The following is a 22948-nucleotide window of genomic DNA, read 5'->3' as shown; positions in this document are numbered from 1 at the left end:
CCGCCCCCATGCTGGAGACACGAGGCTACGCCAAAATGGCGGCTCGTGCGATCCAGCAAAAAAAATGGCGGCGGCCTGTACTGAATAGCGGTGTGCTGCAGGGCACACAACACTCTCTCTGCATGGGGATATGGCGTGGTTGGCGGTACCGGCCCTGGCGGACCGCATGGCCATTCGGGAGGCCTGCTAATAGCTGGAGATCTGATTAGGAAGGCAGTCTACATGTCCGTGGCTTCTGAGTGGTAGGTAGCTTATTCTTAACACCGTAAGATTCCCAGAATGCCACAGATTACATCTTTTTAACATGTATACAATTAGATTGTTAGCTCCCAAACCAAGCCTCCTGGCTTTTTGCACATAAAATCACACTCAAAGTAGGAGGATCTGTGTCATGTTATAGGATAGAGAGGGACTCTATCTTACCATACAGAGAGGGGCCCGCGTTCACCACAAGACCCGTCAGGGGAAAAGGGGGAACATACTACTCACCATACCGGAACCAGGCGGGCACCAACTCCTGACAGTACCCCTCTCCACCGGGGCGGGAGGGCTGTCGACCGATACGGACGCCGTGACTCATGGTCTTTGGCGTTTCAGCGAGACGTTTAACTCGCGTGGACAGTCCTTTAATGGGACTTTGTCGCGGCCGACCCAGCGCGGAGCTATGGCCTGCACGCGCTCGTAGGCTGAACTGGGGTGACCACCGGATCTCAACATCCAGCCCGTCGCCCAGTTCAGCTTTCTTGCTTGAAGATCTCACAGGAACACTGGAGAAAAAAAGCTGTCTAAAAAATCCTTTAAGAAAAAATTCTTGCCAGGACCTAAGATCCCAGCAAGGTATCTAGGTCCTTACTCCTAACTAGACAGAAAATAACTGATTTGCTGAGGCAGAGAGAGAGAGAGAGAGAGAGAGAGGATATACCCTCTGGGACTGCCCCTAGGGTGTGGCCAGAGCTTTTTAATTTCCTGTCTAGTCCTGCTCCTGTGGAGGCAACATAACCCGAAGGTGGTGTATCACCGAGGACTACGTCTGTCAATGAGCGCTAGAGAAACTTTTTTTTTTTAAATTCAGAAATGTTAAAGTATGACTATGTACAGTATAGTATGCACTCAATACTTGGGTCAGGGCGCCTTTTGCATGAATTACTGCATCAATGTGGCGTGGCATGGAGACGATCAGTCTGTGGCACTGCTAAGGTGTTATGGAAGCCCAGGTTTCTTAGATTGTGGCTTTCAGCTCATTTGCATTGTAAAGTCTGGTGTCTTATCTTCCTCTTGACAATACCCCATAGATTCTCAGTGGGGTTTAGGTCAAGCGACTTTGCTGGCCAATCAAGCACAGTGATACCATGATCATTAAACCAGGTATTGGTAATTTTGGCAGTGTGGGCAGGTGCCAACTCCTGCAGAAAAATAAAAACAGCATCTCCATAAAGCTGGTCAGCAGAGGGAAGCGTGAAGTGCTCTAGAAATTCCTGGTAGAGGGCTGCGCTGACTTTGGACTTGATAAAACACAGTGGACCAACACCAGCAGATGACATGGCTTCCCAAATCATCACCGACTGTGGAAACTTCACACTGGACCTCATGCAATTTGGATTCTGTGCCTCCCCATTCTTCCAGACTCTGGGACCTTGATTTTTAAATGAAATGCAAAATTTTCCACAGTCAGCGATGGTTTGGGGAGCCATGTCATCTGCTGGTGTTGGTCCACTGTGTTTTATCAAGTCCAAAGTCAGACAGATGTTTTCACTATTTCCTAACATTGCTGAAACAAAAAATGTTTTGGCTAGGGATACATCAATCCCTACTGGATGTGTGCTGGAATTGGAGTATTCAGTCTGAAAGTAGAACTATCATTTTGGATAGAGTAAGGGAGGGTAATAACCCGTGAGTTTATTTTTTTCTGCCATCTGTGTCCCATTGGGGAGATTCCCCTTCACTTTCTGTCCCATAGCCAAAACAAGGAGTAGAAATCCCTGAAAATTAAGAGAATTTCATGGAGCCCCCAGGTCACCAAATCTAATATATCCCCACTGGAAGATTTCACCTCCTATTTTTCAGGGGACAACCCATAATTGGGAATTTTCCTTTTACTTTCATTGACCAGGGTAAACAGGACAAATATTATGAGACCCTCTAATGGGGGCACAGACAGCAACAACTGTCACAAAGAACAAATGACTCCTGCGCTTGAGGGGTGGCCTTGCGGCTGGTATCCTGTAAATGCGATTCAGGTCAAATTGTAGTAAATTCAGGCTGTGCTGCCTCTCTCAACGGGTCGTGGTAACCCAAAGCAGATACTGGAAAAAGAGAAATGGACAGAGGGCGCACCAGCCTAGCGCATTATCTTGAAAATAATTTATTGTAATAGACATGTATACACATTATACTCACAAAACGATTATGAATCATGAGCAATAAGCAATGAGGGACCACCAGGGGCCTCCACTGGGCATCCTCAGCTGCCGCAGAAGGATGTAGACCTCCAAAAAAATGCTTACGCGTTTCGGGGTGTTACCCCTTTATCAGAGCTAGTTGGGGGAATGAGTGGTAGGGCTTTTGCATATTCCAAAAGGTCACGTGATCAAGTCCCAAAGCTCCACCCTTTGTGGATGGGTCAAGAACAATATAAATGTAAAATAGTATAGTACGAATGACAATAAAAGAATAAAAAATATAAATATATATATAGAACCAATGCATATGCAAAAAAAATCAATAAAAGATGATTACCACAATACGACCATGGAAGAGCCAGCCATGCAGAGTTGCCTGACATGGAACAAACATCAGGCCCTATTACCTTGTGCGATCATAAATGCCATCCAAATGCAGCCACAGACTTAGTGTATGGTAGAAGAAATCTATCGAAATTCCCTGCTGTTCCTTGTATACGTTATATAATAGGTTATAGTACATGTCAAATCTACATATGCCACAGCTTTCATATAGATTGGAGCCACAATGTCATAAGGAAGGGACCGACTGAAATGTAAATCATCAGTGCAGATACTGAGAACAGGATTATGCAGCTATTAGAATCATCACTGGAGTGTCCCTGTGTCTGGGGTCTTTGTGTCTCCCTTTCCGCTGATGTCCTATTTCCAGCTACAAAGCTCTGCATGCAATTCATGCTGGGGCCAGGTAGATGGCGCAGCATGGATTGCGAGATCCGTCTTGACAGACCATTCTATGTCACTTCCACATGCCTTACAGGAACTGATGTATACAGGAAGTATCCAGGATGACACAGGATATCCAAACTAGGACATCAGCGGAAACGGAGACACAAAGACCCCAGACACAGGGACACTCCGGTAATGATTCTAATAGCTGCATAATCCTGTTCTCAGTATCTGCACTGATGGTTTACATTTCAGTCGGTCCCTTCCTTATGACATTGTGGCTCCAATCTATATGAAAGCGGTGGCGTATGTAGATTTGACATGTACTATAACCTATTATATAACGTATACAAGGAACAGCAGGGAATTTCTATAGATTTCTTCTACCATACACTAAGTCTGTGGCTGCATTTGGATGGCATTTATGATCGCACAAGGTAATAGGGTCTGATGTTTGTTCCATGTCAGGCAACTCTGCATGGCTGGCTCTTCCATGGTCATATTGTCATGTATTGTGGTAATCATCTTTTATTGATTTTTTTGCATATGCATTGGTTTTATGTATATTTATATTTTTTATGCTTTTATTGTCATTAGTAATATACTTCTTTACATTTAGATTGTTCTTGACCCACCCACAAAGGGTGGAGCTTTGGGACTTGAACATGTGACCTTTTGGAATATACAAAAGCCCTACCACTCATTCCCCCAACTAGCTCTGATGAAGGGGTAGTACCCTAAAACGCGTAAACAGATTTTTGGAGGTGTACATCCTTCCACGGCCTGCGGCAGCTGAGGATGCCCAGTGGAGACCCCTGGCGGTCCCTCATTGCACGTGTTTCATAATCGTTTTGTGAGTATAATGTGTATACATGTCGATTACAATAAATTGTAGTAAAAGAAAATAAAGTGCAGCGCTATAAAATTACAAATAGTGCATAAAATCATTCACAGTAAAATGTATAAAATGCACAATAAAAAGCACATGGATCATAAATCATAAAGTCCTTAAAAGCTGATTTCCAAAGTGAAAAGCAGGAATAATTAAGACACTGGAAACGTGACTCCTCCACCACAGATAATACAGCCTCTCACCTCCTGTATTCGACCACTAGGGGTTTCCATTGATTAATTTACATTGTAAAGATTCTTTTCATGATCTCATATATAATATAATATATATATATATATATATATATATGTGACACACTTGGATTCCGCATACATCAGCTTGGTCTTTTTGAATGGTAATTATACTTCAGATTACCATTGAAACATCTGACAAAAAGAGCTAAGCCACTGAAACAGCAGACTTTGTGAAAATTATTATTATCGGTGTCAATTCCCAAAACTTTTGGCCACAGCTGTACTTACATTGACCTGGGCCAGGTAGAGGGGGAGATTAGGAATGACCTGGGCAGAGATGTATAGTAACGAAGTAGAACTACTTAAGTACTGTACTTAAGTACCGAAATGCGGTATCTGTACTTTCCTAGAGTAGAATTTTTTTCTCCTACTTCTACTTTTACTTCACTACATTTTTTCGATGATTTCGATACTTCTACTCAAGTATTTTTTTTTTGTGCTGCATAGTTACTCGTTACTTTTAAAAAAATTACCACTGCCAGAACAGTGGATGGCAGGTTGCATAAAGCTCAAAAATATGTGTATAATGTCATTTGTAAATCAGCGCATACGGAAATAAAGGCTGTGTATAATAAAAGCTGCTATACCAAATCTTTCCAATAAAAAGAAAATATGAAACAAACAAATAAATGGTGCTACAGCACTTAAAGTGCATCAAGAAACTACTAACAAACACAGGTTAATCATTTGAAATAATAAAAAACAATATGATGTTCAAACGTTTGACTTCTTTCTTTAATAACTACATAACACAGTACTTGTACTTCTACTTTCAGTACTTGAGTAGAATTTTTTTTTCAAAACTACTGGTACTTTTTACTTTTAGTACTTAAGTAGCAATTTTTTTTAAAAAACTACTTGCAATACTTAAGTAAAAAAAATGTTGAATACTTTAGTACTTCTACTTAAGTAACTTTTTCTGCGAGCACTTCCACTTCTACTCAAGTCACTTTTTGATCGAGCACTTGTACTTTTACTCAAGTAGAACTTTCGAGTACTTTATACAAGTCTGGACCTGGGCCAGGTAGAGGGGGAGATTAGGAATGACCTGGGCCAGGTAGGGGGGGGGGGAATTAGGAATGATCTGGGACAGGTAGGGGGGGGGGGAGGAGATTAGGAATGACCTGGGCCAGGTAGGGGGGGAATTAGGAATGACCTGGGCCAGGTAGGGGGGGAATTAGGAATGATCTGGGACAGGTAGGGGGGGAATTAGGAATGATCTGGGACAGGTAGGAGGGGGGGGAGGAGATTAGGAATGACCTGGGTCAGGTAGGGGGGGGGGATTAGGAATGACCTGGCACAGGTGGGTGGGGGGAAATTAGGAATGACCTGGGACAGGTAGGAGGGGGAGGAGATTAGGAATGACCTGGGACAGGTAGGAGGGGGAGGAGATTAGGAATGACCTGGGACAGGTAGGAGGGGGAGGAGATTAGGAATGACCTGGGACAGGTAGAGGGGGGGGGGAGAGGAGATTAGGAATGACCTGGGACAGGTAGAGGGGGAGGAGATTAGGAATGACCTGGGACAGGTAGGGGGGGGGGGGGGAGTTAGGAATGACCTGGGACAGGTAGGAGGGGGAGGAGATAGGAATGACCTGGGACAGGTAGGAGGGGGAGGAGATTAGGAATGACCTGGGACAGGTAGGAGGGGGAGGAGATTAGGAATGACCTGGGACAGGTAGGAGGGGGAGGAGATTAGGAATGACCTGGGACAGGTAGGAGGGGGAGGAGATTAGGAATGACCTGGGACAGGTAGGAGGGGGAGGAGATTAGGAATGACCTGGGACAGGTAGAGGGGGAGGAGATTAGGAATGACCTGGGACAGGTAGAGGGGGGGGGGAGAGGAGATTAGGAATGACCTGGGACAGGTAGGGGGGGAGGAGATTAGGAATGACCTGGGACAGGTAGGGGGGGGGGGGGTTAGGAATGAGCTGGGACAGGTAGGGGGGGGGGGATTAGGAATGACCTGGGACAGGTAGGGGGGGGGGATTAGGAATGACCTGGGACAGGTAGGGGGGGGGGGAGACTAGGAATGAGCTGGGCCAGGTAGGGGGGGGGAGACTAGGAATGAGCTGGGCCAGGTAGGGGGGGAAGATTAGGAATGACTTGGGCCAGGTAGGGGGGAAGATTAGGAATGACTTGGGCCAGGTAGGGGGGAAGATTAGGAATGACTTGGGCCAGGTAGGGGGGAAGATTTGGAATGACCTGGGCCAGCTAGGGGAGATTTGGAATGACCTGGGCCAGCTAGGGGAGATTAGGCATTATGACTCCTATACTGCATACCTGTTTCAGGTTTGTAACACATATACTAAGGCCATGTACAGCCAGGGAAGTAGAATTTCCAGAAGAAGCCTCTGCATGTCTATCAAGGCAAGTACAGTATATATATATAAATCACTGTTGCAGGGGAGGAGGGGGACGTTTATGTGATGTGACTATGTAGAATAGGCATAATGAGAAAGGCCATTTATAAAAAAGGTAAGTAGCCCTTGTCTGTGTACTTACAGCGGTTTTGGAGCTCTCCGTATAAGGCAGCGGCTTCACCAACTTCTCCACATCTGCCCCGCTGGAGCCCACCTGGGTGTAGGAATAGGAGCCGAGGAAGTGCGGGTTACTGCCCCAGAAGGACCTCAGGATACGCCGAGGTTTTGGAATGTTCGGATTCCCTGCAGTCAAAAAGCAAATTATAATAATTGTGTAAAGTTGAACATTACAATCAGGCTGTAAAGTGCAATGGCTGCAGGTGAAAACAAATGTCCATTTCTCAAAGTTAATCTGTCATTTTGATTTCTATGCCATAATGGACCTTCTCCCAAAAAACATATACATATGACAGCTTAGTAAATAGGTACATTTTACACATCTCCATGTGTCAGTTCTGTTGCTCAAACATTTAAGTGTATGTGAACCCTCACCTAGTAAAAACTATTTTTTTTTTTTTAAACTGAAAAGAAAATGAAAGGCAAAAAAAACCAAACAAACATTCGCACTCATCGACTTTAAGTACACCTGTTCAATGGTTTAGTAACACAAATTGCTAATCAGCCAATCACATGGCAGCAACTCAATGCATTTAGAAATCTAGACGTGGTGAAGACGACTTGCTGAAGTTCAAACTGAGCATCAGAATAGGGAAGAAAGGGGATTTAAGTGACTTTGAACGCGGCATGGTTGTTGGTGCCAGACGGGTTGGTCTGAGTATTTCAAAAACTGCTGATCTACTAGGATTTTCACACACAACCATCTCTCGGGTTTACAGAGAATGGTGGGAAAAAGAAAATATCCAATGAGCAGCAGCTGTGTGGAGGAAAATGCCTTAATGTCAGAGAATGGGCTCCAGATGATAGAAAGGCAACAGCAACTCAAATAACCACTTATTACAACCAAGGTATGCAGAATACCATCTCTTAGATTGTAAGCTCACAGGAGCAGGGCCCTAGTAACCCTCTTGTATTGAATTGTATTGTCTCAATTTACATTGTAAAGCACTGCGCAAACTGGTGGCGCTATATAAATCCTGTATAACAACAACAATCTCTGAATGCACAATACATTAAACCTTAAAGCACTCCTGTGAGCTAAGAACAGGAAACTGAGGCTACAATTTGCACAGGATCACCAAAGTTGGACAATAGAAGGTTGGAAAAACGTTGCCTGGTTTGATGAGTTCGATTTCAGCTGTGACATTCAGATGTCAGAATTTTGCGTAAACACCTGCTGAAATTTGAATGGAAAGTGGCATCTGGCTCAAGAAAATGGGATTTAAAAAATTGCCGGAGCTGGACAGAGACGGCATCCTATCAGAGACAGCCACTGGTCAGGTTTTCAGGCAGTCGTAGGGGTTGCCGGAATACAATCGCTGTTAAGGGAGATTCCTCCATACATGCTGCGATTGATTTTCACTTGTTCAGCACATGGAAAAAAAAATAAAAAATTGGGCCGTGTATTGTTACCTTAAGGACTTGTTTAGACTTGTGGTGGGGGACAGTATAAGCAGGTTTTTACTGCCCCTTTTAAGCTGCAAATGGGGTGGGGTTCGTGTTATACAAATGCCACAGCTGCGATCCCCAGCTGCAGTGGGCAGTACCACTCCTGAATGCGATAGGGCTGTGCTGCAACAGTCCCACGATCGGGGGTTGTGGCGTACGCATCACATCCTTCCCACCTGTGAAAAGTGATCCACCACAGACCACAGTGATAGCCGCTAATGTATACATACCCTAAGAGAGGCAAGTTTAATGTGTTAGAGATATATGGGGGTTTTGTTTTTTTAAATTTATACTTCCCCTAGGTGGATGCAGCATTGGTCCAATGCTGCATCTGTCCCCCAGTGCCTCTACACTGAGAACCGAGCGATCAAACACCAGCAATCGCTCGGTTCTGACAGTTCTCTGCTCACTCCTTGCTCATTGGAAAGCGGAGCTGTGGAAGGGCGGGAGCTGCAGGCTCAGGCTCTGAGGCTTGCTGAGAGGCTGAGCCAGGCGTCAGTCAAGGGATCTAGAGGGATCCTGACTCCGTGGTTGTGATGAAACGGTGCCTGGACCGACTGATGTTAGCAGAGCGTGGAATTCAGCCCGCTGTTTGCTGAAAACAGGTCACAGGAGTGCAAAACTAACTGCACTCCTGTGATCCATAGAAGTACAGCCAAACTTTGGCTTCTCCTTTAACGTGTACTTCCCGAGAGAAGTCTTCCTGAAAACTGGGACTTGAATATAGGGGTGCCATTGGCTCTACCATTTAAAGGTCACAAGTTCAGCCCACACATTACGCTCATTCCATATTTCCCTTAAACTCCGTTCACATATTATGGCACTTTTCCACTGCAAGTACCGGCTAGTACTGGCTCGGCTCTACTCGGCCCGGTTTGCTTTTCCACTGCGGTACCGCATGGTATAGTGTCGGAACGGTTCGGTACGGTATAGGTTTGCTTTTCCACTAAAGTAGTACTAAAGTTAAGTGGGTGGGATAACAACGAGGTGGGTGTGATTCTCTGACCAATCAGTGGCTAGTAGTGACTGCATGCAAAGGATTGTGGGATATGGTACCAGTTTGGTACCTGTTGGAACCACAATCGAGTAGGTACTGTTTTTTCAGAGCTGTACCGTACCGTACCGTTCGGTTCCATGCAGTGGAAAAGCAAACCTATACCGTACCGAACCGTTCCGACCCTATACCATGCGGTACCGCAGTGGAAAAGCACAAAAGCGTGCCGAGCCGGTTCTATGCAGTGGAAAAGCGCCATTAGTGACACAGATTGCTGGCAGAATGGCCGCGATTTTGCTCACGATCCTGAATCATTGCAAATCGTGGGAGACCCGTGCAATTCTCAGGTCTTGCAATGGTACCCCAAACGCGGCACAATTTTGCCCTGTAATGTCTGAAGGACAATAAACTGACCCTTTGTTTATAAAGTTTGGAGACCCAGGCTACAGAGGAAATGTTACTCTACCAAACATGTGAAATTTGAATGACAACCATAAGAAAAAAAAAAAAAAAAAAAAAAAAAAAGTTTTGCCCACTTTTGTATTACTTTCAGAACAGCCCTCCTATTTAAACATGTATTTATGAAACTTTTTTTTTTGCTATATAAAAAGTAAGGAAAAAATATAAAAAGCACAAGAATGTATTTTGGGCAACAGGTGTCCTGCGATTCAGTTTGCGCAATTTTACAGCGATTAGTCGGGCAACAATATCGCGCCATGTTTGGGGTGCCATTGCAAGTCATGGGAATTGCACAGGCGTCCCCCAATGATTCGCGATTGTGGCGATCCGAGGTGCCAACATGTGAACGGAGCATCAAAGCAGAACTTTACCCATAACAACTTGCTACTTGCTGGAGGCTGCCCAGAGCCCCCAAACAGCTGTAAATCATAAAATGGGAACTAAACCCATCGATTTAACAACTGTATGTCTGAATTTGCATTCGCATAGACATCGCATGTGATCTGCACAGCAATGCGGTGCTAATCACATGCGATGTCTGACATCACATATGTGTAAACCCAGGCTCAAACAGTATAGATACCTCTTACTAGTCTTTTACATATCTATACCTGCAAAAGGGGCCAGCGATTTAACAGGACTTCATTTTCTGACTAGAGTTCCACTTTAAGCTAGATTTTGAAATATTAAATCATTCTAGAGCAAGGTCAAACCTAACTAAGACCGGGAAGGGGGTCCCAATGGGTGAAGCACCAGACCAAAAAAAAAAATGAAAAGGATGGCAGTTCAAAGGGAATATTATCAGTAAATGTAGAACTAGGAATAGAGGACTTAATCATTTCATAAAGTAAAACATCAAGATTAGGATCCCCGCTTTGAATAAGTGACAGTTATTTTCAGTCAAATGAGATTTGAACATGGTTGATGAAAATAACTACACTTTGCAAGGATAAAATTCATAATCATCCAGCACAGCGACTACCTTTGTCCCTGAAGAGTTTGTAAAGTCCTTTTTATGATGGATAAAACAAATAGCGGAACAGGTTATACTTACTGCTTTGTGCAGATAATAAATTGGATTTTTAATGTTTTTTCATATTTAAGCACACCAGCACTTTTGGAGTTTTAGGCCTCATGCACAGCGGCTGTTTTGGAGTCAGAAGTTTTTTTTTTCTCCAGCCAGTAGACTCCCCAGCCATGTTATTCTATGTGTCCATGCACACAGGCTGTTCTCAGCAGTTTTTGGCAGGGGCGTTTTCTGGCTGGAAAAAAACCCAGAATTAGTGGGTGTTAAGAGGCTTTTTCAGCTGTAAAAAACGATCCAACTCTGATAAAAAGCTAAAAAAAAAAAAAAAAAAAAAAAGGAAAAAATAAATAAAAATACAAAAAAGCTACAGCTGAAAAACGCTACTTCAAAAAAAACCTGAAAAACTCCTTCTACAGCTTTCTACTGACGTTTTGATAACTTCCAGTGTGGATGGGGCCTTTGGCCTCATGCACACGGGACGTTTTTACAGCTGCAGTTTTTGGCTTCACTAGTTCTACTTTCTGAAACGTACGGAATCCCCAATTCCGAAATGTTCTTCTACAAATATGACAGCTTAAGGCCCCTTTCACACAGGCGGACCGTTCAGATCCGCCTGTCCGTTTTTTTGGTGGATCTGAACGACCCCCCCATGCATCTCTATGGGGGATCGGATGTCAGCGGAGACATGTCCTCTGACATCCGATCCGTCAAATCTGGACGGATGGAAACCCTATTTTCCATCCATCCAGCGGATCGGATGAGAACGGACTGACGGTCTGTTCCCTTCCGATTTCCCCCATAGAGATGCATGGGGAACTGACAGCTGCGTCTCCGCTGAGCAGGAGGATGACAGCTGTGTCTCTGCGCTGTGTGCAGAGACACAGCTGTCAGTTCCCCATGCATCTCTATGGGGGAAATCGGATGGGAACAGACCGTCAGGAAAAACGGAATCCGTCTGACGGACGGATAGTATGAAAGGGGCCTAAGCCTAGTACACAAAATGACCTTCCTTTTGCATGTTAGTCTCTCTATCGAATGCGAAAAGGTCACTAAAGTACAAAAATTCTTGTATGACAAAAACAAAAAAAATAATAATTCGGAAGTGATGTAATGTATTTTCGGACAAAAACTGTACTCGTTAAACGAAAATCGTACAAAAAATGTGTTGGTCCCTTAGGAAAATTTAAGACAGCTATATACGAACAATCAAAATATCGTACGATCGCGTTAAAAGCGGAATTTCTCGTCTGGTTTTCTCATCGTATATACCAGGCTTTGGGTCAAACGGTCTTCATTTTTTCACGCATTTCTAGGAACATATATAAAACAAACATTACATGAAGTAAAACAATCAGGAGAAGGATCCTTATTTTGAAAACATGACAGTTATTTTTAGTCCAATGAGATATGGAAATAAGGACCACATGATGAAAATAAAGATCCCTACCTTTTTGGTAAGGATGACCCTTTACAACACAGTTTTTCTTTGCGATCTGCAAGCCATGGGACCGCACTTCTTTGTACAATTCTACCTTTACTGCTAAATAGCTTGTCGGTTACAGATGGTGCACACCTGACAGTTACTGCAGTAATACTACTGACCAAATGTGAAATCTGATGAGAAATGGTGAGTGGTGGTTAGAAATACACAAAGCTTTACAGGTAAAGTGATTCTGAACAATACAGGAGAGGGTTGGAAAAAGAGGGAACCGCTCAGAAGTTTCTTTTTTAAATTATTATAAGTATTTATTGGGCACGTTTTAGGATATTTTCCTTCCTTTTTCCATACTCACATCAGTGAATGCTTGTTCCAGGTCAGTGACCCTGCAAGGGTGGTGGCCCTGGAACTTGCACCTCAAAAAAAAAAAAAAAAAAGCGTGTTTTGCTGCTGGATTACTTTCACAGGTGGTGGCAGGAGGGGACATGGGACATCCCCCCACCCCCCGGTTGCTTCTGCGAGCCTCCCCCGTGCCATCAGAAAGCTGGAGAATGAATCGAATCCGCCAGTGGCGGTGGTGTACCATAGAGCTGGCCAGGGACCTCATGGCCAGCTCTATGACTTTCCGAGGCCAAAAGGGAAAGGTTAATTCCGGCGCCGGCAGGTGTAAACACTGCCATTTTTTTAGCTTGAAAGCCCAAGATCTATTTTTTTCCCCCTCCTTAGGAATAGGGCATGACAGGTCCTCTTTATGGAGAGATCTGGGGTCTAGAAGTCCCCACATCTCTCCTCTCCTATATGCTAGAAAAGCCTATTACAAGGGATGTTTATTTTTTTTTTTTAAACAGGAATAAAAAAAGGATCAAATAATAAATAAAAAAAAAAAAAATTAAAAAAAGAAAAAAAAAAAAAAAAAAGTGTAAAAATAAAAATAAAATTAAAGCGACCCCATCCCTCTCATGCACATACGTACGTCACGCCTGCATATGTAAACGGCGTTCAAACCACACATGTGAGGCATCGCCGCAAAAGTTAGAGCAAGAGCATTAATTCTAGCACTAGACCTCCTCTAACTATAAACTGGTAACCTGTAAAAACAAAAAAAAAAAAAAAACAAAAAAAAAACAAACAAACTTTAAAGTGTCGCCTATGGAGATTTTTAGGTACCGAATATCACTTTCGGTTACTGGAGGCTTAAATGCGCCAGATTTAAAAAAAAAAAATGACAGTATTCAAAAAAGCCAAACTTGGCATTTTGAATGTTTTAAGTACAGACCCCCCAGATCCCTCCATAAAGAGTACATGTCACTGCCTATTACGGTCAGTTAAAAAAAGTAAAGCGCCCCATCCCTCCATCCTCATGCGCAGAAGCGAGCGCATACGCAAGTTGCGCCCCAATGTGTAAACAATGTTAAAGCCACACATGAGGTATCGCCGCAATCGTTAGGAGTTCAAGCAATAATTCTAAACTGGTAACCGTATTTTTTTTTTAAAGCATTGCCTATGCCGGATTTGAAGTCCTGTAGTTTGTCGCCATTCCACCAGTGTGCGCAATTTTAAAGCGTTGCTTGTTTGGTATCTACTTACTCAGCGTCACATCTTTCACAAAATGCAAAAAAAAAAAAAAAAATTGGGCTACATTTACTTTTTTTTTTTTAAATTCACGAAAAAAAAAAAAAAAAAAAAAAAAAAAAAAAAAGTGTACTACCTCTGTGCAAATACAGCGACATAATATATTGCAACGATTGCCATTTTATTCTCTAGGGTCTCATTTTAATATATATATATAAATGTATATTTTTAGCAGTTTGGGGGTTTTAAGTAATTTACTAGCAAAAAAATACGGATTTTACCTTGCAAGCGTCAGAAAAAGGCTTAGGCATGAAGGGGTTAAAAGCATCCATCTAAATAAAATATAAACCCCCGAAACAGCCCTCATTAATATCTCAGTTATCCTAATCACTACTGTCCTGACCTTCATGTGGACAAGCGGAAACTTAAACTGTACTTGTAAACATTTCTGGAAGACAGATTGTATTACATGTGAAGGCAGCTCGCTGGAATAGGGGACAGAGGGCACCAAGGACTTGGCAGTCAACATATGTGACATAATAAAGATTAAACCTACAAATACAAGGCCACCGAGGCCCTTTTCTAAGACTATAGGTACCTTTTGTAAGCCATAGCAGGTCTGCTCCTGCGGTGCTCCTGAAATTTCAGTTGCACCCCTTTCTCCGTACAGAGTAATGCCTCGTACACACGTACCGATCGTCGGCCGACCGATCGGCCGTCTTTTGTCCAGGGCTGTCCTGTCGGCTGAAAAATGCAAAAGACTGCACACGAATTTTGTCCACCGACTGCAGAAGTGATGTCATGTGATGGTTAACTTTCCCTGTGTTTTTTCTTCTCTGAGCATGCCCAGTCTTGCAAATCTGCTGATTGTCAGCCGAATTCTGTACTGACTGGCGAACAATCGGCCGTTCTGGTGTTGGCCAACAAAAATTTTAATGCTTGCACGACAGATTCTGTTCGGCTGAAAATGCGCTGTCGGCTGTCGGAAGCATCATACTAACAAGCCTACAATCGGCCGATCAGTCGTCGGCCAAATATTTACGGCCGACAATCGGTACGTGTGTACGGGGCTTAGGGCCACCTATCGCAGTGATGGGCCACCAGGCTGTTAAAATTTGCATACAAGTTCCCTGGGAATAGGAGCAGATATGTAGATGAAAAGGGGAGGAAGGTGCCAGTTTAAGTGCAACTAAAAACAAAATCAAAACCACATATTAAATAACTGCTGTAAGACATTATAGACATCCTTTAATTCTGCACATAGTGACAGTTCTTCTATTGTCTTCTCTAGGATTAATACATCTACTTTGGTAAATCATGTTGCCAGGATCCGGTGAGAGATAGAGATATATTATATATATATATATATATATATATATATATATATATATATATATATATATATATATATATATATATATATATATATATATTATATATATTCCTTCGAAAAGCAAAAAAAAAAAAAAAATAAGTGTCCACAGCATGTAATTAAATAAGGCATCAAGCAAAAATTAAAGAGCCAGGGTCTAATGTAGGGGTCTTATAAAGTGGAAGAAGCATTTTTTTATTTTAACCCAAAAAAATATCCCCTACTGTTTTTTGGAGAAAGGGTGAATAAGCCTGTTGTGTGCCTGGCTGCGGGGCACAAGTTGGGTAGACCTGGAAAGTAATTACTGCTCCTACAGTAATACTACATATATAATATATCATAAACTGGCTTGCTTCTGATAGTAGCCAATTGAGTCAACTTTTTTAGGCTTCAGTAGACCCTTACCTGAATAGCAGTTTGGGTTACTTAGGGTTCAACCGTCAGTAACAGAGCAGATCAGCCATTAGCGATGTATGCCCCAATGAACAATAGAAAATGCAAAAAAAGTGGTTGTAGGGCTCCAGGTGTTTTTTTTTTTTTTTTTTTAACCTTCATGCATTCTGTCCATGAAGGTAAAAAAACCTTCTGATGGCTCCGGCTACTGTCAATCACAACCAGTGAGCCAATAAGGGGAGAGCAGGGGGGTAGGGCCAAGCCACCCTCTGTGTCTGAATGGACAGACAGACCAGCGGCCCGGGAGTAAGTCTGCTTGGGTGTCCCCATAGCAAGCTGCTATCCTTTAAAATATCACTTTAGTCATTAAGTACAAAAACCTGGCCAAAAAGGTCTTTCCCTGCAGTCCAGTTATCTTTTGGGTTGAATGATACCCAGTACCATACAACCCACTCCTTGTGATCCAAGGATGTCAAAGACCCAGGAGAAGGCTGCAGAGATTGACCCCATTACATGGGACCATTTGAGAAGAGGTTCCTGAGCATCACATGGCTGGAATACAGACCTTTGGAAGTGGCATACATGACAAAAATAGATTTTTGGGGTTTGAGGTGGCAGTGGACGATTACAAAAAGGTGGGGTAAATCCAATTATGAACTTACATAAATTTAGCTACCATGGTGTGAGACACCGGTGATGAGCCACCAGACTGCTCACATGACCAAACTTCTATTCCCAAAATATCACTTTTTGACTAATACCACCGGTTAGTAGTTACATGGCTGAAGGAGTGGATTTTTGCACCAGAGCCCTGAAGGTTCTAGTTACACTTCTGATGCGTAGGTGACAGATGGTGTGAAAAGCACCCACCTACGTTAAAAGATAGTTGATGAAAACCTTCATAAGATATGGCCAAAAAAAATAAATAAAAACACAAAAACACGATTTACATTATGAAGAATGGTAGAAGAGGAGCAAAACCAAAGAAGACACCCCAGTTTCGACAGGACAGAGTTAGACTTAACTAAGTAGTGAGTATGGAAGTAGGGAGGGGAGATCTAGCACTGGAGAATGCAATATGAAGATCCACCAGGCTACTCAAATGACCAAACCCCTATACCCAGTATATCACTTTTTGATGTATTGGCTTAAGGTCTTTGTTTTGCTGTGAAGTACTAACCTGTAAATTTTCTCAACAGTTCAGTGCAGGTTTCGGCAACAGTCTCATCGTCACACTTCTCCATGATCAACGCCTCCTCCCCACAGATCCAACCGCTAAGCACATAACCGTATCGCTCTGGAGGGTACAACACGTCGAAGCTGCAGATCTTCTTATACCACAAGCCCTCTGGATACGTCAAGCTCTCACTTTCTGCCTCATCTTCCCAGACAAACTGGATGCTGTTACACTCCGGACTCCAGAATGGCTCTTCGAATTCCAGGAAGATCTTGTCGGTGGTGCTAATCCCTAGCTTCTCAATTGCCATGACTTTGTCTTCCGGAAGGCGTGGGTGAAACAGCGTCTCATGGAATTTCTTCAAGACTCCCAACGAAATCGTAACGATCACATGATCGGCAGGGATGAACTCGTAGTCTTCGCATTCAACAAAGACGGGATAGCCCTTGTCCTCCATCTGGTCGTTGTTGTGGTCAGCCACCCCCTCGATCCGCTTGCAGATGGACCTATTCCAGTGGATACACTTGACGGGTTTGCGCAGCTGGATGACCGACTGCGAGATGGAGGACGACAAGAGTTCCACAATCTTAATGAAGCCACAGGGAATGACGTGATGGGCACCAGGAATTTCCGTCCACTCCCCAAACTCGCTGAGTGACACTTCATCCATACTGTGTGAACTGCTCTCGCAACTTTCCACCTGGGAATAAATATGAAATTTGTAACTAAGACAATGTCCAACCAACAAAACGTGAGGAGGGATACACAGACATAACTGAAAACATTCACACATCATACTGGCCATTTCCTTCAAAATGTAAACTTCAAGCCTACTCAGGTTGCTGCAACAGCCCAATATGTGATGTAATCAAGCATTACTTGAGACAAAATGGGCCAAGTGGGGATTAACATTAATTTAAGAAGGCAACAAGATTTGTTTTTTTTTTTTTTTTTTAAAGTAAGGCACACATCGGTTTGTACCCAATAAGCAGAGATGTATAATAACTCAGTAGAACTACTTCACTATTGTACTTAAGTACTGAAAGGCGGTATCTGTACTTTCCTGGAGTAGAATTTTTTTCTCCTACTTCCACTTTTACCTTCCTACATTTTTTCGATGATTTCAAAACTTCTACTTCGATATTTTTTTTTTTGTGCTGCATAGTTACTCGTTACAATTATAAAAATTACCACTGCCAGTACAGTAGATGGCAGGTTTCATGAAGTTCAAAATGTGTATTATCAGCGCATACGAAAATAAATGCTACTGTATGTATAAATAAAAGCTGCATTTGAAATAATAAAAAACAATATGATGTTCAAACTTTTGACTTCTTTCTTTAATAACTACATAACACAGTACTTGTACTTTTACTTTCAGCACTTGAGTAGCAATTTTTTTTTCAAAACTACTGGTACTTTTACTTTCAGTACTTGAGTAGCAAAATTAAAAAAAAAAAAAAAAAAAAAAAAAAGACTTGCAATACTTAAGTACAAAAAATTTTGAATACTTTAGTACTTCTACTCGTCACTTTTTGATCGAGCACTTCCACTTCTACTCAAGTCACTTTTTGATCGAGCGCTTGTAAATTTTACTCAAGTATGGGTTTCGAGTACTTTATACAACTCTGCCAATAAGGCAGTGGTCCTCAACCCTGGCCTACAGGGCCCACTAACAGGCCAGATTTGCAAGATAACTGAAATACATCCCAGGTGATATCATTTGCTGCTCGGTGATTGCAGTATTCTAGTCTGCATCTCCCCAAGGTAATACTTAAAATCTGGCCTGTTAGTCGGCCCTGAGGACCGGAGTTGAGGACCACTGCAATAAGGGAGTAAACTGCAGTTAGTGTTTGCTGCAAGAAATTCTAGCAACAGCAGCCAAATACCTTAGCACCTTTCAAGGTCAGTGAGACTTTGCTAAATCATCAGTTTAGAAATTTGCGAAAGAAAAAAAAAAAGAAAAAAAAAAAAAAAAAAAAAAATGAAGAAAAGAAGATAAACCATGATGGGCACAAATAGTAAAAAGGAGAATTCAGTGTTTTTTCTTTTAACTGTTCCAGTAAGGCACGTTGAATATTTCGGCAACCTCCAGCTCACTATGGTTTACTCCTGATAAGCCAACACGGGCCACCTACTCATAGCTCCTGCTCATTCCACTATTCACATAAATTCAAGTCTTTGGCATTAGTGCCACTGTTCCTCACTCATACTTAAAATGTGCTTCAAGGACAAAAACGAATATAGATGTTCTGGTCCATCTGTCTTTGCCTGGTTGTCACAACCAAACTGAATGGTGTATTTAAAGAGGAAGTAAACCCTCCTCTGCAAGTTGTACCTATAGATGATCCTATGATAAGGCTTACCTATAGGTACTGTAAATATCTCCTAAACATGTACCGTTTTAGGAAATATTTACCTTCGATGCATCCAGTGACGTCACTGGCGCATGCGCTATGAAGGAACGGACGCTCCATCAGAGCCCCGTGCCGTGACTGTCGGCTCCCGCGCGCGTGCGCGACGTCACCGCGGCTCCGGCGAATCAGATGGCCGGATGCCGCCATCCCGGAAGACGGGCGACTAGACAGGTCGCCCGTCATACAGGTAAGCGTGCGGCACGGCGGGGGCTCGTTCTAAGGTAAGTTTTTTTATAATGAGCTAGTATGGGATGCATACTAGCTCATTATGTATTTCTCTTTCAGGTTGTAAAAAAAAAAAAAAAAAATTTACCGAGTTTTCAACCTCTTTAAGTACATTTAACTCTGGATGCAGAGTGGTGGGTTTCAATCATCCACAATTTTCTTACAGCTCTCAAGGACTCTCGGAGTTGGGCTTTAAGCAAAAGGTGCAATCATCTTTTGAATAGGTTGCGGAGGCTCTTGCATTACATTGTGGGATGAAGTTTAGAGCACCAATGTGAACATCCATGGGAAAGTATGTAGAATGAAGGGTGGGAGATAAGAGTTTTACGCTTTTACACACTTGAATACGTAAGAAATAAAACCGAACATTACAGAAAAATATAAGGCGGTATGTTATTTATATTTTTTTCTCTTCCTCATTAGCAAAACTACAACTACACAATGTAGATGGCGATTCACCCTAGTAGAAGAAACTTAAAAACAGATAAAGAAAAAAAAAAAAAAAAGGGGAAGAAAGCTTGCCTTGTTTCTTCGGTATTAAGAAAAGCCTAAAAATCCATGAACAAACCTGACACAGTGCAAATAACACGGATATTTGTTAAATTAGACATACTGTGTTGAACTAAGCATATAGTAACGGATCAGCAAGCCGGAGGCATCATGAAATATTCAACGTGCCTTACTGGAACAGTTAAAAAAAAAAGAAATGTGCATCCAGTAGAGTAATTATATACACTTACACTCCGCTAAACTGCTTTATCATAGGCTGAAACGAAGGATCGAAAATTAAATAACAAAATCACTCTGCCAGAAGTACATAGTGCACAAATGAATAGGCTCAGGCTTAAAGGCACAACAAAGCGAAAAGAAAAAAAAAAAAAAAAAAGAATATTTCCCAGTTTGGTAAAATGCAAAATAATGAATACAACAGTTGTTTAACCCCCTATGTACTTCTCTGTACTTTACCATATCTCGACATTTAAAACTAGATATGAACCCTAACTAAATGGCGACATTTAGTTTGCTTTTCGTACCATCAATAGCTACATGTAATTTTTTTTTTTTTTTTTTTGGGGGGGGGGGGGGGGGGTTTCCTAAAAAAACAGTCGATCTTAAGCCCGCCTTAGAGGATTTGATTCTCAGGCAGTTCAGCAGGGACTGGCTAAGATTCAAACCATCTATAGCACACATGTTAAACACAAGGCCCGCAAATCTGCCCTCCAGGCCTTGTCAAGTGGCCCTCTCACCCTATTTTTCAGTCGTAACGTGGTGCAACTCCATTCCACCATCTCCAGCTCTGGCCCTCCATTCCCTGCTGTCACTTTCAAGCAAACCAGCCCCCGGAAGTAACAGATCCCTGGCACACACTTACGGCAGGGACAGATCTCGAGAATCTGAGTGAAAGAGCAACCTCTTTGCAAGGCGAGACAGAGCTGCCTACACAGGTAGGTACTAGAGCCGGGCCTGGTAGGAGAGAGAAATGCGAGAAAGCTTTGGGGAGGTTGGGTTGCAGGTTGTGCATAACGCACCCCTAAACCCTGCACTCTGTACATAATGCACTCCTGAACTCTGCATTCTGTATGTGGTACGCCCCAGATCCAACCGGCCCTTCGAGGGCAATCATACTGCTTTAATGAAATTGAGTTTGACACCACTGATCTATAGGCAGGCTGATTGTACCCAATTTGATTGTTGTAAATAGGGAGGGCTCTCCTCTCTCCCCCCACCAGGAGAACACAATGGCTCTGCGGGTGGGATTCCCCCATTAACACTGACTGTTGATGGTGAATTCGAGTGATTTTCTTTACAGCAACCTGTGGTTGCAGGAAAGAATATTGCATAGTCTATGGCCTGCCTAAATGTCCTAGGTCACTGAAACAAGAGATAACTCCTAAACAGGGACACATACAGCAAGAAAGGATGAGAAACTCTTTGGGTTTATGTCAGTTGGGTTTCAGGGTCTTTCAGGGGTCCATCCGGGATGACAAAAAAAAAAAAAGACTTGGTATATCCCTCAGCCACTGCTGCAAATTCAAAAAGACTAACAGCCCCAACCATAGCTCTAACATCATACGGACCATTTGTTTTTGGTGAATGGAACCAGACAGAGGTATGGAAAAACATGTCCTGACGGAGGTGAAAGGCAAAAAAATGGATTTTTGTAAGATCTTACCGTAAAATCCTTTTCTCTTAAGCTCATTGACAGACGTAGTCTTCTTGATTCTCAAGAGCTGGGTTATGTTGTCTCCGCAGGAGTAGGACTAGGCAGAAAGACAAAACGTTCTGGCTCCACCTTAGGGGCAGTCCCTGAGGGTATATCCTCCCTCTCTCTGCTACAGGGAATCAGTTCTGTTTTAAAGCAGTACAGAGAATTTAACCCAACTCAATGATAGAGGGGCGGGTACTACGTCTGTCAATGAGCTTAAGAGAAAAGGATTTTACGGTAAGATCTTACAAAAATACATTTTTCTCTATCGCTCATTGACAGACGTAGTCTTCTTGATTCTCAAGAGCTGGGACATCCAGAAGCAGTGCCACAAATGAGGGGTGGGATTGACAAAATCAAATCCAATCTAGAAGGCCCAACCGGTGCCAAACTAGAAGTTTTAAAGGCTCATTATAAACAAAGAATGAGACTAAAGAAAAATTTTCCAACGGAAAAAACCCTCGAGGTAGACCACTGGTCTCCTCAAATTGCGGCCTGCAAAACCTTGCGGCCAAACGAGGCATCAGACGATGCCATTACATCAACTTTATAATGTTTAGTAAAGGTATGCACCGACGACCAGGTAGCCGCCTTGCACACCTGGACCACTGACGCCTGATGGCGAAAGGCCCATGACGCACTAAGTGCCCGAGTGGAGTGCGCCTTAACAGGGAACGGGGGCTCCCAACCCTTAATAGAATAAGCCTGTACTACCGTCTGTCTGATCCATCTGGAAATGGTCGCGGCAGATGCAGGCAACCCCTTTTTGGGTCCATCTGGGATCACAAAAAGTGAATCCGTCTTGCGAAACGAGTCTGTCGTTTTCAAGTATACCCCGATTGCCCGGACCACATCCAAGGAGTGTAAAGCAAACTCCCGAGGATGACTGGGCTTAGGACACAGGGAAGGTAATACAATTTCTTCATTCAGATGAAATTCTGAAACCACTTTTGGTAGGAAGGATGGATTCGGACGAAGAACCACCTTATCTCTATGAACCACCAGATATGGTGAACGACAAGATAATGCGGCCAGTTCTGACACCCTGCGTGCAGAAGTAATAGCCACCAAGAAGGCCACCTTCTGGGACAACGTGGGTAGAGGAATCTCCCTAATATCTTCAAAGGGAGGTTTCTGAAGAACCGACAACACTAAATTGAGATCCCAGGGGGGTAACGGCGCGTGCACTGGCGGACCCAGATGTCGCACCCCCTGGATGAAGTTCCGCACCAAGGAATGAGTAGCCAAAGGCTTCTGAAAGAAGATGGCTAATGCTGAGACCTGACCCTTGATAGTACTCAAGGCCAGTTTCTGCTCAACCCCTTGTTGCAGAAAAGCCAATATTCGACTAATCGAATAAGACCGAGGACGGAACCCCAAAGGTTCACACCATGCAATGTAGGACT

General features: G+C 43.1%; 1 protein-coding gene across 1 annotated transcript in view; it reads right to left on the bottom strand.

Annotated features, from left to right (window-relative positions):
- SMOX (spermine oxidase) overlaps window positions 1-22948 on the bottom strand; it is an 83683-nt gene that overhangs the window by 6374 nt on the left and 54361 nt on the right. Inside the window, exons 5-6 of the mRNA XM_082244194.1 lie at window positions 16698-17394; window positions 6779-6939 (exon numbers count right to left, since the gene is read on the bottom strand). Coding sequence (XP_082100320.1) covers window positions 6779-6939; window positions 16698-17394 — 858 coding nt within the window. The remainder of the gene's footprint in view (window positions 1-6778; window positions 6940-16697; window positions 17395-22948) is intronic.

This window comes from Pelophylax lessonae, assembly GCF_965119305.1.
Source record: "Pelophylax lessonae genome assembly, chromosome: 1".
Classification (NCBI taxonomy): domain Eukaryota; kingdom Metazoa; phylum Chordata; class Amphibia; order Anura; family Ranidae; genus Pelophylax; species Pelophylax lessonae.
This window is presented reverse-complemented; position numbering and strand designations above follow the sequence as displayed.